At 31.9% G+C, this 15,537-nt stretch overlaps 1 protein-coding gene across 1 annotated transcript in view; it reads left to right on the plus strand.

The window, feature by feature from the left end:
• The window catches only part of LOC141507803 (sodium channel protein type 9 subunit alpha-like), a 142,359-nt gene that overhangs the window by 74,707 nt on the left and 52,115 nt on the right, over window positions 1-15,537 (plus strand). Inside the window, exons 11-14 of the mRNA XM_074215794.1 lie at window positions 2,093-2,308; window positions 3,240-3,509; window positions 4,633-4,762; window positions 5,567-5,799. Of these exons, the coding sequence (XP_074071895.1) occupies window positions 2,093-2,308; window positions 3,240-3,509; window positions 4,633-4,762; window positions 5,567-5,799 (849 nt within the window). The remainder of the gene's footprint in view (window positions 1-2,092; window positions 2,309-3,239; window positions 3,510-4,632; window positions 4,763-5,566; window positions 5,800-15,537) is intronic.

Consider the following 15,537-nt stretch of genomic DNA (forward strand, 5'->3'; position numbering starts at 1 on the left):
CCTCCCTCTCCCTTCCTTAAACTATCCTCCTGACAGTAAGCATTCTGATATATATATATATATATATATATATATATATATATATATATAAAATACATGTATAATTATGTTAAACATATTTCCATATTAGTCATGTTGTGAAAGATGAATCAGGACAAAAAGTAGCAAAAAACATATAAGGATATTAAAAGATATAAAGCATAAAGCAAAAATTTTAATTGGAAAGTAGTAAGCATTGAATAACTTTTAATGTACCCCTATGTCTAATGCCTCCAGATAGACACAATATATATTCCAATACCTGGATTATAACTTGGATATATTTTATTTCATTTCAGTTGCCTGGGGAAAAGTTCAGGAAGTGATAAAAATAGCCCAGTTTTGAGGAATCATTTACTAATGGGAATTATCTGGTATTAAAAAATAATACAGAATGTATCACAAAACAAAAGGGACACTAGAAATCATTCTAATAGAAATTTGAAATTTCTGACATCTTGTTATATATTACCCCACCTTTGTATCAGTAATTCTTTTCTGTGCCTAAAACAAATGAAAGTTCTTAATCTGGACTATGGTTTGTATTGCCAGTATGACTGCTTAATTAATTTTAATTAAGCTTTATCATTTTGGGGAAGGCTGAGAGATAGAGAATAAGTAAAGGAAAGACATGATCCAAAATATTTTAAATTCATAGTTTTATATTTTTCTATCTGTAATTAACTACATAAATATTTTGGTGGATTATTTAATTTTGTTTAGATAATTGAAATTCATGATTGAAAGGAAATTAATATTCATTCTGAAACTAAATCATGGGAAATTAATATTCATTCTGAAACTAAATCATCACTCTTTTTCCCCTTGTCTAAACAAAACCAGTCATATTTTCAGGCTTAAGAATGAGTGGTCTAATTGTATTTGGAATGGGGTTTCTGATGTAGGTTGGTGGTGGGAGAAAATTAGTGAGGGTTTTTAGTAGTAGGAAATGGATATAAGAAAAATTTCTAAGAAAGGATAACAAAAGTTGTAAAATTATCTTATATAATAAGTAATGAAGCTAAAGTAGTTATATTCTTTCTCCTTTCTTCAGAGTATTTATAGTTTTACTTTCTTCCCCCATTTTCTACACTTTTGTTATATTTCTAAAATAATATTCTTAAGAAAAAGATATAAAGCATGTCATGTGAAAACTAAGTCATTTTTACTTAAATTCTTAAAAATGCCACTTCCTGTTAAATTTTCTAAACTTTTTTTCTCAATAAAAAAGTGATAGCATTTACTATCATCATAAGAAACTACCAAACCTTGGGTGAGGGAAAGAAATTTGGAAAAAATAATTTCTGTGTTTTAATATTGCATTTCCTCTAATTTGGAAAAGTCAGAAACTAAAAACAAAGCCTGGACCTATGTTAACCATGTTTAATAATCTTTAAATCATATGTGTGTATCTGTGCATCTGTGTGTTTGTGTGTATGTACTGATAGCTTTAACTTTAGAACACAGGTTTAAAGGTATTGAGCAAAATAAGTCTATAGGTGCTATCTGGTACAATCTTTACATTTTCCAAATAGGAAAACTAAGACTTAGACGGGGGGGGGGGGGGAGCAATCTGTGGGAATAAGACACAGGTAGAGATTTCACCTCAGATGCTATAACTCCGAATATATCACTACATATTTCTCTAATATATAACTTTAATTTTCAAAAGACATATGATGTGAAGTTATATTACTTAGCTATCTCTAGTATATTCTTATCCAGAAAATTAAAATCATGAAAATATAGCATAAATAATAGGTTTGCAAAAATTTTGGCAAATATAATTTCATTTGATCCTCTCTCACAATAATCCTGGGAAATATTTTTTATTACTTCTAATTTTTCTTTTAACATATGATGTAACTAAAGCACAGAAGTTATGTGACTTGTCCCTTAACTAGTACATATCTGAGGCCACATATGAATTAAAGCTATCCTGACTCCAGTGCCAGGATTAAAGAACATACCTGAATGATGATATATTTATAACAATTTTTTGCTTTAAAATATTAATAAAAACATTTTCCTCTACTTCTCTATTCTGGTTTAGACCCTACGAGCAGCTGGGAAGAGCTCTGTGATATTTTTTGTGATTGTAATTTTATTTTGCTCCTTTTATCTGGTAACCTTGAAATTGGTTGTAGTTGCCATTGGTTATGAAGAACAGAATCGGGCAACCATTAGAACAGCAAAACGAAGACAGGTGAAATATCAAGCCATGAAATATCAAGCCAACCGATGCAAAAGAGAGCAAGAAGCAACTGAGGTATTATCATTGTGACTTTAAAAGACTTCATACAGACAGACTCAAATGCAACTCCAGGGGCCTGTCTCTGATCCTGCCTCTAAATTAATATTCTCTCATCACTTCATTCTAAGTTAACTTATACCTATTACTTTACTTGAAATATATAAGGAGGAAACGCTGTAGTTTAGCAAGAGCAATCCAAGCAACCCATTTTGGCAGTGAACCTGATGAATTAAAAGCAATCAAGATGTCCAGGGACTTCAGTCTCATTGCATAGTTCTTTGCCACTCTGTTTCACAACCAGTTGACCTAGACTTCCTCTAAGTCCAGAACCTCACCTGTTTGGCTTCTACTTGGTAAAATTTCCATAATGTCCTGCAATGCATAGAAATCATAGATCTGAAATACCAAATGCCTATAATGAGAAAATTAGTTTATACTGTATTTATGGAATTTACAAATGAGCCAATTTGAAAATGGATAGTTCATATTCAATCTAATTATAAATACAACTCAGTTGAAGCTTCATTTATTTCTTTTTTTTATGATGGAACTAAGGAAAGTACTAACTAAAGTTTCTGTCTATCAAATTTGACTTAAGATTAAAGCAAAAATGCCTTTCTAAGTAATAGAATAGTTACAAGAGAAATAGAAGTCTAAAATAATTACCAGTATTTGAGATAAGGACAATATCTACTTCATAGCCTTTCCAAGTTGTAATAAGGGAAAAGTTCCCATTTGTATGTTTATAGATACACACACACACATATGTATGTATATATATATATGTATATATGTACATATATATATATATATATATATAGCCAATATTTGATCTACAAATTTAAGTTTGTATCAAACTGACTTAGAACACACTACTTTACTGATTTTTTTGAGGAAATTTCTTGGTGTTGCTACTAACAGCATATTTAAACTCATGGCCCAACAGACAATGACAGCTGTTGGAGCAGATGAAAAGAAAAATATTGACAAAGATCAAAGTTCTTCTGAAACATCCAATGGCATCTCAGATCTTACTAATGAGAGTATGAAAGAAAAGAAGAAAGAGAACCAGGTGAAGCATGCTGATAAAGAAGAAAAGGAAATCGATGCAAAGTTGCATCAATTTGAATCAGAAGACTACATCAGAAGAAACGTTCCCTATCATGTTAAAAAAACTCAGAGAATAATGGATGAGAAAAGGTCATTTACACAGCAGGTAAAAACTTTCTTTTATGGCCAATGATCAGCTAATAGATTTCTAAGATCTACTAATCCACATATGCTTTTTGTTTAATGTGAAGGGCAAATAGGTATATATAGTGGAGGATGAGGAGAGTAATTTTGTGGAGAAATGAGAAATGTGTTTCTTTCTCCTTGAATCTGATGGGATTTGGGGGGGGAATTCTTTGGGGGTTTTTGCAAGGCAATGAGGTTAAGCGACTTGCCCAAATTCACACAGCTAGGTAATTATTAAGTGACTGAAGCCAAATTTGAACTCATGTCCTCCTGATTCCAGGTCTGGTGCTCTATCCACTGTACCACCCAACTGCTCCATGAATCTAATGTTTTTGCTATGAGTTAGTGGTTTTAAGAAGTTTAGATTCTCTCTACAATACTTTCAAAATGATGAAAATTCTTAGACAAATTCATTTGAGAATAAATATAAAATGAATCATGGCTATTGAAAGTATTTGAGAAAATATATTTTAAAGAATATGATTTTGTGAAATGTGATGAAATTACAGGAAACATGTTGAATGTATAAATGTGATTGTTTAATAAACTGATATTTTCTCATTGTGATTTGATTTAATCAGAGATAATATAAAACTACATGAATGTTTTAAAGAATGAAAATAATGTCTTTGTTAGAATGTCTCCTTCCTTTCAGCCTCTCTTCTCTCCAATCCAACTTTCACATCACTATCAAATTAATCTTCAGTATAATTGTATGCTAAAGCTATTTCTCATTTTCAGTAAATAGTAGTGCTAAGAGAGGAAGTAGACAAATGGCATATAGCTTGTTTCTCCAAGGAGTTTTACTGGAGGAAGAGAAATTTAAATAGATGGTAATAACAAATTTTTATGTATGGAGTAAATTTAGATATGTCTGTAGCCAACAAAAGATGAACAGATATAGAAAGATAAAGTTGTAAGATTAAAAAAAAGAAATGAGAATCAAATGTAGATTTCTCAAATTGACTTCATGATTATTCTCCATATTGGTTTCTAGGACTTCTATTTGACCTTTCTAGATCACATCAAAGATAATTATAATGCATTTTTCATTTACTGGGTATAAATCAGTATGAAGACTTTATCTTAAAATATCTTTACAGGGAAGTACTCTTCAAAGTAACAAGAAGGAAGGACAAAAAGATACTTTCCAAGTTTCTATGGATATGCTGGAAGATCCCACTGTTAGAGAAAAAACAATGAGCAGAACCAACATATTAAGTAGCATGAAAGGTGTGTTATACATTGTTTCCCCTGAATTCCAAGTAAATTAGGATCAAACTTTTAAAAACTAACATGAGCAAATTAGGATGGTTTGAGAAAAATAAAATATTTCATGATTGTTTTTCTATTAAAATTATTACAAAAGAAGAGCATGGGACTATCTAATCTGCATATGTTTTAAGCATTACAAAATAATTTGAGGAACTTAAGGCAAGAACTGAATGATGAAACCTTTGCTTTGAAATTTTCACATATAAGCTATAAGTTTTATAATGAGAAATATAAGACAGTATTATTTCATGAGATTGGAAACTAACAAAATTCTCTTTTTTAAAGAAGTCATTAATTCTCATATCTACTACCACATTTCAAGTGTTTATTTTGTTCATCAATAGCTTCAAGTTTACTGTTTATCACACTCACTTTTTTCAAAGTTTAGTCTCTCTGGTCAAATGAAAATATATATTTTTGGTATTTTATGGAAAATATGTATGGGATTATATTATATCTTTAACTATAATTTTCCATTCCATCAACAAACCTTAAACCCCCAATATGATTTTAAATTGTCTAAGAAAATCCCAGAAGTGGAATTTTTTATTTTTTTGTATTTTAATTTTTTAAAATTTATTTTCATCCATTTGCACATGCATATTTTCAAGTTACAAAATTTCCCTCCACCCTCCCTTCCCACCCCCTGCCCCTAGGGTTAGAAGTGGAAATTAATTAGAAGGAAGTTACAAGTGGAATCACTGAGGATTACAAGAAAGGAAACAGTTTGATTTTTTAATATTTGATATTGTTTCTTTTCAGAACTTAACAAGTGCAGGCCAAGAAGTTGGTGGAAGAGATTTGCTAAAACATTTCTGATATGGAATTGCTGTCCACTTTGGGTAAAATGCAAAGATTTTGTCCATTCCATTGTCATGGATCCATTTTTTGACTTAGTTATTGTTATTTGTATCATTATGAACCTAATGTTTATGGCCATGGGTCACTATCCAATAACTGAGAAATTCTTCTATCTCCTCACTGTAGGAGACAAGGTGAGTGTTACTTATTGCTTTGTGACTTTTAATTAAAACTTTCTTCTCTATAATATCAAATAACCATAACTCTTCATATAGTTCAAGATAGTTTCTATACAAGTGAATGAAATCAGTGCCAAAAACACTTGGGAAGAACATCACTTTAATTTCTTTTTATTTCATTTTGTTTTATTTTTGTAAATTATTTGGAAAATTAATGTGATTTGATAGGTTGTCCAGAACTATAAAAATAACCTTGTAATCAAACAGTAAAGCATATATTTCCCACTTTCAACATTCAGCTCTCTGGTTCTTAAATGAGGAGTCTGTATGGAATCTAAAGCAATGTAAGATAAATATATGAGACCATGACTCTTTTCAGTAGGTGTATAGGAATCATGTATACAATTATCTACAATCACTATTGACATTTAAGCACCCTCATGAAGATTCTTGTGAGATAATTGGTTATCCTTTTCAAATTTAGATATGTTCTAGATAAAAAAAATAAAAAAAGACAAAACATGCCAAAACACAAAATTATTTTCAGAGAATGAATCTTGTCAGGAAAGGAAGGTGCTACTCTTGGCCATTTTTAAATTGTCTTCAATGATCACACATTCAATGTTAATATATTAATCACTAAAAGAAATAGCAGGTTTTCAAAATTCTGTTTCCAAATTTGGAAAAATCAGAACTTTAATAAAATAAACAACTTCTCAGAAGTCAGTGATTCTTCAGCAAAATATATTTCCACATTAACAATGTCAATAAAATATAGATCTCATTGTGCCTTCTTATTTCTTTACCCCTCTCTCAGAAGTTGGGTAGCATGTTTCATTACTAATCTTCTGGAAATGTTGTTGATCATTAGACTAAACAGAATTCCTAATTCTTTCAAAGTTGTTTTTGTTTACCATATTTGTTGTCTTTGTATGAATTGTCCTCCTCATTCTAATTACTTTACTTCACATCAGTTCATATAATTCTTTCCAAGTATTTTTTCCTGAAATTATCCCATTCATTATATCTTACTATCATACATCAAAGTAATGTTCCATCATAGACATATAACATAACCAGTATCTCCAAATGATGGGCATTCCCTCAATTTCTAATTCTTTGCCCACACAAAAGAGTTACTATGAATATTTTTGAACATATAGGTTCTTTTCCTTTTTTCTTTAATTTCTGTGATAAATTATTTTGCTCAATCAAAGGATATGCATAAATTTTATATTCTTTGAAAATCGTTCCAAATTGATCTCAAGATCAATGGTTTGTATTAGTTCACAACTCCACCAACAATGAATTATTAGCATAGTGGCTCAACCTAAAGATAAGTAATTAATATTTTCCCATGAGTCTAAATTTATTTTTATTTGTGTGAAATATGTTTTGTAATTTTGTTCATATAGTTCCTGTTTTGACAGATTAATTCCCTAGTATTTTATACTGTCAGAGATTAGTTGAAATGGAATTTCTCTTTCTATATCCTCTTACTAGGTTTTTAAGGTAATATGTCAAACTGTTGATGATTTATGTTAGTTTATTTTATATTCTTAAAGATTTCTAAAATTCTTAGTTGTTTTAACAAGTTTTTTAAATTGACTCTCTAGGATTTTCTAAGTATACCATCCTTTTATCTGCAAAGAGTGATAGCTTTGATTCCTTGCCTATTCTTATTCCTTCAGTATCTTTTTTGTCATTGCTCTAGCCAGCATTTGGATTATAATATTGAATAACAATTCTGATAATGAATATACTGGCTTTATCCCTGAGTTTATTGGGAATTCTTGTTCATCCTCAGTGCAGATAATCCTTGTTCTTGGTTTTAGGTAGATTCTATTTATCATTTTAAGAAAATTTCCATTTATTCCCCTGTTTTCTAGTGTTTTAACAGGAATGTTAGTAGTTTGTTCATGGATTTTTCTGTATGATTTGATATAATCATATGATTTTGTTGTTTTTCATTGATATAGTCCATTATACTAATAGTTTAACTAATTTTGAACCAGTTCTATCTTCGTACTGATCCCAACTGATCATAATATGATGCTTGCCCTCCATTCTCAATGAAGACCAGGACATCAGGAAAGTGATGCCATGAAAAGCAACTGAATTAGAGTAAAGGGGTGCTATGCTGTCACCAACCTTGCTTTCTCCTCCAGAACTATCTGAGTCCAGTGACCAGATATGAATCAGGATGACTGAAAATGGTCCTAGATATGAGGAAATCAGGACTGTGACTTTTCCAAAGTTGCACTGTTATCAAATGCATGAAGACAGACTTGAGTTCCTGTCCTTCTGATTTTAAGGCTGTTGCTCTATCCACTGAACAACCTACCTCATAATATATGATCATTGTGATTTAATGCTACAATCTCCTTGCTAATAGTTTGTTTAAATTCTGTGTACCAATTTTTGAGAGAAATTAATCTATAATTTATTTTCTGTATTTTCACTTTCCTTGATTTAGGTGTCAACATCATATTTATGCCGTAGAAGGATTTTAGTAGGACTTTTTCCTTTTCTATGTTTTTAAAGTGTTTTTTCAGTCATTTTAGACATATCTGAGATTTCTTGACTCTATTTGGAGTTTATAAGCAAATATATTGAAGAGGTTTGACATTTCCTCTTCCAACTCATTTTATAGATAAGGAAAGTGAAGTAAATGAATTAAGTGATTTGTCCAGGTTCAGACAGTTTGTAAGTGTCTGATTCTGGATTTGAACTCAGGAAGAGGAGTCTTCCCAACATCAGGTCCAGTCAGCACTCCATCTATTATGTCACATAGCTAGCCCAAAGAGTTTATATAATATTTGAATTAATCATTCTTTAAATGTCTGTTATAGTTGACTTGTAATTATATCTAGAACTGAAAGTCCCCCCTTACAAAGGGAACTCATTTATGACTTGTTCAATTTATTTTCCTAAAAAAACATTATTTATTTTATTTTTTTCACATTGCTAAAATAGTAATGCTATAAAAGTAAACAATACCCCCTTCCCATAAAGAAAGAGAAATCTCAAGAAAAATAAAGCGAGAGAGAAAAAAAATGTGCTTCAGTTTGTATTTAGATACCATCAGCTCTGCTTTTGGGATGGATAGCATTTTTTATCCTAGGTCCATCAGAGAAATCGATTCAATATTTTTTCCCACAGTTGCTATTGCTGGCTACATTTCCCTCCATCCTACCCCTATGCTCATTTATTATATTCTTTCTCTCCTTTCACCCTATTCCTCCTCAAAAGTATGTTGCATGTAACTACCCTCTGCCACAATCTTCCCTCTCTTCTATCACCTATACTCCACCCCACCCCCAATCTCCTTCCTCCCATCCCTTTTCTCTCCTATTTTCCTCTAGGGTAAGATAGATTTCTATACCCAATTGAGTGTGGATGTTACTGTATTTCCCTATGTATAAGACTCACACTATTTCGAAAAATTTGGGGTCTAAAAATGGGAAACATCTTATATAGTGGTTGTAGATTATTTTACTTGCCTTTCCCACTTTTTCGTGCTTGTTGTCTTTGCACTCATTGTTTTGCATTTGTTACCTGTATATTAGGCTACATTTTGCCACATTCTCCTCAGAAATGACTCAGAAAAGATTTTTATAGGTGCTGAATTCAAGTTCAAAGAGATTCAATTTGCAAAAAGTGAATGGAAATCATGCTGAATGTCAGTTTGGTCCTCCTCCAACTGAGAAAACAATCTGAGACTGGCTATGGGAAGAAGAAACCCTGCTGAAAACACCCTGGCTGAAGAAAACCATGAGAGGCAAGTCAGCAAAATGGCTTGAGTTAGAGATGGAATTGAAGAGATGGATTGAAGTGCAAAGGGCAAGTGAAATTCCTGTGTCCACAAAGATGGTTCAGCACAAGGCAAGAAGAACTGATGAAAAAGAAGTGACTGATTTCAAAGGAGAACACAATTGGTACTTTGGGTTCATGAAACAGAATGGAATAAGCACGCATTCATGCACCAGACTTGCCCAACAAATACCTTAAAGCTATGAACAGAAGATCCTTGAATTTCATGATGAATAAAACTTGAGTTCAATAACTTTATATAATACATTTTTTTCAAATTTCAGGCCCCAAAATTAAGGTGTGTCTTATACATAGGAGAAATGCAGTATTTCCTCTCTGAGCCACTCCTGATAAGAGTAAGGATCACTCATTCTTCCTCACCTTCCCCCTCTTCCACTACACTACAAAAGCTTTTTTCTTGCATCTTTTATATGAATAACTTACCCCATTGTACTTGTCCTTTCCATTTCTTCCAGTGCACTCCTTTCTCACCTGTTGACTCCATCTTTGTAACATATTATATCTTCATATTCAACTCCCTTCTGTTCCTTTACTATATATGCTCCTTCTAACTGCCCTAATAAATAAATGAGTTATCAGGATCATCTTCCCATACAGGAATACATGCACTTCAACATCATTTAAATCCCTCATAATTTGCCCTTCCCAGCCTCACTCTCTATGTTTCACCTGAGTCCTGTACTTGAAGACCAAACTTTCCATTCATGTCTGATTGTTTCAACAGAAAACTTTGAAAGTCCCCTATTTCATTGAATATCCACCTTTTATTCTGAAAGAGGAAAGCATTTTGACTGGTTTCTTATAGAACAATAATTGATTTAGTCATTCCCAATTGATGGGCATCTCCTCAATTTCCAATTCTTTGCCACTATAAGAAGAGCTACTAAATATTTTGAAACATGTGTGATTTTTCCCATTTTTATGATTTCTTCCTGAAATTGGAATTGCCAGGTCAAAGGGAATGAATAGTTTTATTGCTCTTTGGGCATAGCTCCAAATTGCAATTCAGATTGGTTGGATCATTTCACAGCCCCACCAGCAATGCATTAATGTCCCAATCTTCCCATAACCTTTCCAACATCAATCATTTTCCATTTTTCTCATCTTAGTCAATCTGATAGGTATGAGGGGATACCTCACAGTTGTTTTGATTTGCATGTCTCTATTCAATAATGATTTGGAGCATTTTTCATATGATTGTATATATTTAATTTATTCATTTGAAATTTGTTATTCGTATTCTATGATCATTTATTAATTGGAGAATGACTTAAAACCTTACCTTATAAATTTGATGTAATTCTTTATAGATTTTTTAAATGAGATCTTTATCAGAACTCCCAGTTGTGAAGATTGTTTTACAGCTTTCTACTTTCCTTCTAATTTTGGCAGCATTGATTTTTATTAGTGCAAATTGTTTTAATTTATTATAGTCAAAAAATAATTCATTTTGCAGTTTATAATGTACTTTATTTCTTGTTTGGTCATAAATTTGTCCCCTTTGCCCTAGATCAGATAGATTATTTCTTGGTCTATTAATTTATCTATGGTGTTGCCCTATAGGTGTCTAAATTTTATACCCATTTTGACCTTATTTTGTAATAGGGTATGAGATGTGGGTCTATGCTTAGTTTTTGCCATACAATTTTTTTTGTCAATTAATTAGTGCTTATTCCAGAAACTAATGTCATTGTGTTTGTCAAATCATAGATTACTTTTTCTTTTGAACCCATCCTAATCCACTGATCCATTACTCTATTTCTTAACCAGTACCAGGAAGTTTTGATAACTGTCACTTTATAGTATAGTTTTAGATCTTGTAGAACTAGGCCATCTTCCTTTACATTTTTTTTCATCAGTTCCTTTGCTATTCTTGACATTTTGCTTCAGATGAATTTTGTGACTTTTTCCCCCTAGCTCGGCAAAAGAATTATTTGGTAGTTTGATTGGTATATCACTGAATAAGTAATTTAATTTGGGTAGAATTGTCATTTTTTTATATTATCCTGATCTAACCATGTTCAATTGACATTTTTTCCAATGACTGAGATCTGACTTTCTTTGGATGAAAAGTGCTTTACATTCTGTTCATACAATTTCTGGGTTTATCTTGGGAGGTAGATTCCTAAGTATTTAATGTTGTATACAGTTGCTTTAAGTGGAATTTCTCTTTCTAACTCTTGCTTTGGGGTTTTGTTGCTGGATACAGAAGTTTTGACTTTTTTTTATCTTCTGAGTGTGCATTTTGAAACTTCACTAGAGATAGAGTCCTGACCCTGGAGTCAAGAGGACCTGAGTTCAAATGTGACCTCAGACAAGTAATAATTGCCTAGCTATGTGACCTCAGGCAAGTCACTTAATCCCATTGCCTTGAAAAAAAAAACACAACAAAACCCCAAACCTTCTTTTGAATCAAAGTAACTTATGGTAGGATTTTTTCTTCTGTTGTTTGTTCACTTCCCCAGCTTATGACTTGATTTTAACTCTTTGTTAAGATGGGGCTGTGTTTCCAGGATGGAGGACACACTGTCCCAAGCTTTTGAGAATTTTTACAGCTGTTTTCAGGCCCCAGAGACCTCAATTCCTTCAAGGTCTTATGAGAGGCTTTGTCTACTCTTTTGCCTATGCTTTGTCTGTGGATGGCCACATGCACTCCCCTCTTCCGTGGAACTATGAGGAGGGTTCCTGCTCTGCTATGGGAGTAAAGCTCCTTTTCCTCAGACTGTGGGTCCCAGACTGTAACCTGGATCTGAATATGGGCAAAGCAACAAGGTCCTGTCTCAGGGATAGGAAAGTAACCTCTGCAATCTCCCCTGACTCCCTTACTGTCCTTGGGCTGAGCAATCTGGAAGCAATTGCCAGGTGGTTCCCCAGGCTTGCTCCTGGCTCCCAAATCAGGGCTGCAACAAAGCCTGTGCTGGACTGAACTCCAGAGTGGCAGAGATTTCCTGTTGAACTTCCATGTTGTTCTTGGAAAATCCCTGGAAACCACCAAGCTGCTACCATAGACCCAGTGCCCCCAGAGATCCCTGCAGCCTATGGGCTATTCCTGGATGGCTGCAATTGATTTGCTCTGCTGTGGCCAGTATGGCTGTGTTGTGCTGTGGCCTTACTAACCCTGTGTAACAGACCGTTCCCAAGAATCTTCCAAATTATGTTGGGCTGGAAAATTGTTTCACTCAGTCTTTCTGTGGGTTCTGCCTCTCTAGAATTTGGTTAGAGTCATTATTTAACGGTATTTGGAGTGGTCTAGGGGAGAACTCCTGGGAATTCCTGTCATCACTCTGCCATCTTGACTCCACCCCTCAGATAGCATTATTTAAATACTTTATTTCCTCATCTATTATTCTATGCCATTTATATTTTTGTAAATATTAATTCGTTTCATTTAGATTATCAGTTTTATTGACATGTAACTGGGAAAAATGGTTACTAATAATTGCTTTAATTTCATCTTCAGTAGTGGTGCTTTTACCCTTTTTAATTTTGATGCCTTTTGAAGTTTTTAATTTTAACTTTTAATTTTAATATTTATTTATTTATTTTAAAAATTAAATTAAGCAATGCCTTATATATTTTTTTATAAAACCAGCTCCTAGTTTTATTGTTTTAATTGTTTAACTTTCCATTTTATTAATCTTTCAAAAAATTTTCCATGAATCTATTTTGGAATATAATTGTAAATTTTTTATTTTTCTTATCTAGGAGTTTTTTTTCCTGCTTAATATCTAATTTATTGATTTTTCTCATTCTCTTCTTTATTGATGTAAACATTTAGAGTTACAAAATTTGTCTTAAGTACTGTTTTGATCACATACCACAAATTTTGCTATGTTGTCTCATTGTTGGCAATTTTTTATGAAATCATTTATTATTTCCCTACATTGTTCTTTTACCCTTTTTATTTGATTATTTCATTTCAAGGACATTTATTGAAGGTGAATTTTATTTTACTATGATCAAAAAAAATATGCATTTAATATTTCTGTTTTTCAACATTTATTTGTCAGGTTTTTGTCCTAATACATGATCAGTTTTTATAAAGGTGCTTTGAGAAAAAGGTATATTGTTTTCTATTTTTGTCCAGTTTTCTCCTTGTGTCTATCATTGTTAACTTTTCTAAAATCCAACTCATATTCCTAACTTCTTTTGTACTTATTTTGTGTAGCTTTAAGAGAAATACATTTATATTACCCACTATTTTACTTTTACTATTTCCTTCTAGAATTTATTTTACTTATCCTTTAGAATCTGGACACTATGCCATTTGTTTCATGTTTATTTAGTATTGAAATTACTTTATTCTTTATTGTAACTTTTAGAAAAATGTAATTTCATGTTTTTCCTCTCTTAATTTTAAGATCTATTTTTGCTTTGTCTAATGTCATTATGCTACTCCAGCCTTTTTTAATTCACCTGAAACATAAGAGATTTTTCCTATTTTAAATGTATCTTGCTGTTTCAAGAGTTTCTTGTAGACAACATATTGTTGGATTCTTATTTCTAATCTATTTTGCTACTTATTTCCTTTTATGGGTGAGCTCATCTCAATTATATTCCTGATTATCATAATGAACTGTTTATTTCCCTTCCATTTTCCTCCATCTTTTCCCTTCTCTCTATTTTTTCACCCTGATCCTCCTCAAAAATCTATTTTGCTTCTGACCACTGTCTGCCTTTATCTGCCTTTCTTCATTTTTACCAACCTTTTATCTTAACCTCTTCTCTATTTTCTCTTTCTCCCCCATATTACCCTCTTGAGGAATATGAATTTCTATACTCAACTTAATATGTTTTTAATATATCCATCTCCCTCCTTTAACCAGTATATAAGATAGTGAGATCCAAATATTGCTCATTCCACCCCCTATTTTTCCCTCTATTATCAAAATTCTTCCTTGCATGTGTCTTATGAGAAACTTTCCAATTGTTCATTGCCCTTCCCCTTCTCCCAGAAAATTGTTCTGTCTCAGCCTTTTTTTTCTTTTTTGCAATTGGCTAAAATTAATTCTACCCACACTCCCTAAAAAGTAGATTTCTTTTAATGACACTAATGATGATAAATTTCTTGGGTATTACATGTATCATCTTCCTATTTAGTAATATCAACTTTAACCTTATTAAATTCTTCATTATTTCTTACTTGCTTACTTTTTTAATGCCTGTCTCAAATCATGTCTTTGAATGAAATTTTCTATACAGCTTTGCTCTTTTTATCAATATTGCCTGAAAATACTAATTTCATTAGTAGTATACTTTTTCTCTCTGTAGAATAAATGTATGATTTAGTATGACATAACTCAGAATTGCTAGATAGTTTTGTTTTGTTTTTTTTACTGTAAGCTTAGGTCTTTTGCCTTCCAGAATATTGTATGCTGTCATCTTCTCTTTTAAGAAGAGAGCTGCTGAAACTTGTGTGATCCCAACTATGGCTTCACAAGTATTTGAACTGTTTATTTCTGGCTGCTTTCAGTATTTATGACTTGACAGGGGAGCACTTGAAATTGTATACAGTATTTCTGGAAGTCTCCATTTGGGAATCTTTGTCGGAAAATTATTGATAGATTCTATTTCAATTTTGCCCTCTAGTTCTAAGATACCTAAGAAATTTTCCTTTATAATTTCTCAAAATATGATGTCTGGGTTCTTTTGCTGATTATGGATTTCAGGCAAATTATCTATATTCAATCACTTTTCCAGATTAATAGTTTTTCATTTGTGGTATTTCATTTTTTCCTTCTATTTCTTCCATTCTTTTGATTTTGTTTTATTGTTTCTTGAAGTCTCATTGAGATATTATTTTCCTCTTGCCAATTCTAATTTTTAAGGAACTTTTTTATTCAGTGGAGTTCTTTATTTCTTTTACCATTTTGCCAGTTTTGTTTGTAAGGTATTATTTTCTTTAGTATTTGTATAACT

The sequence above is a fragment of the Macrotis lagotis genome, chromosome 1, assembly GCF_037893015.1.
Source record: "Macrotis lagotis isolate mMagLag1 chromosome 1, bilby.v1.9.chrom.fasta, whole genome shotgun sequence".
In the NCBI taxonomy this organism is placed as follows: domain Eukaryota; kingdom Metazoa; phylum Chordata; class Mammalia; order Peramelemorphia; family Peramelidae; genus Macrotis; species Macrotis lagotis.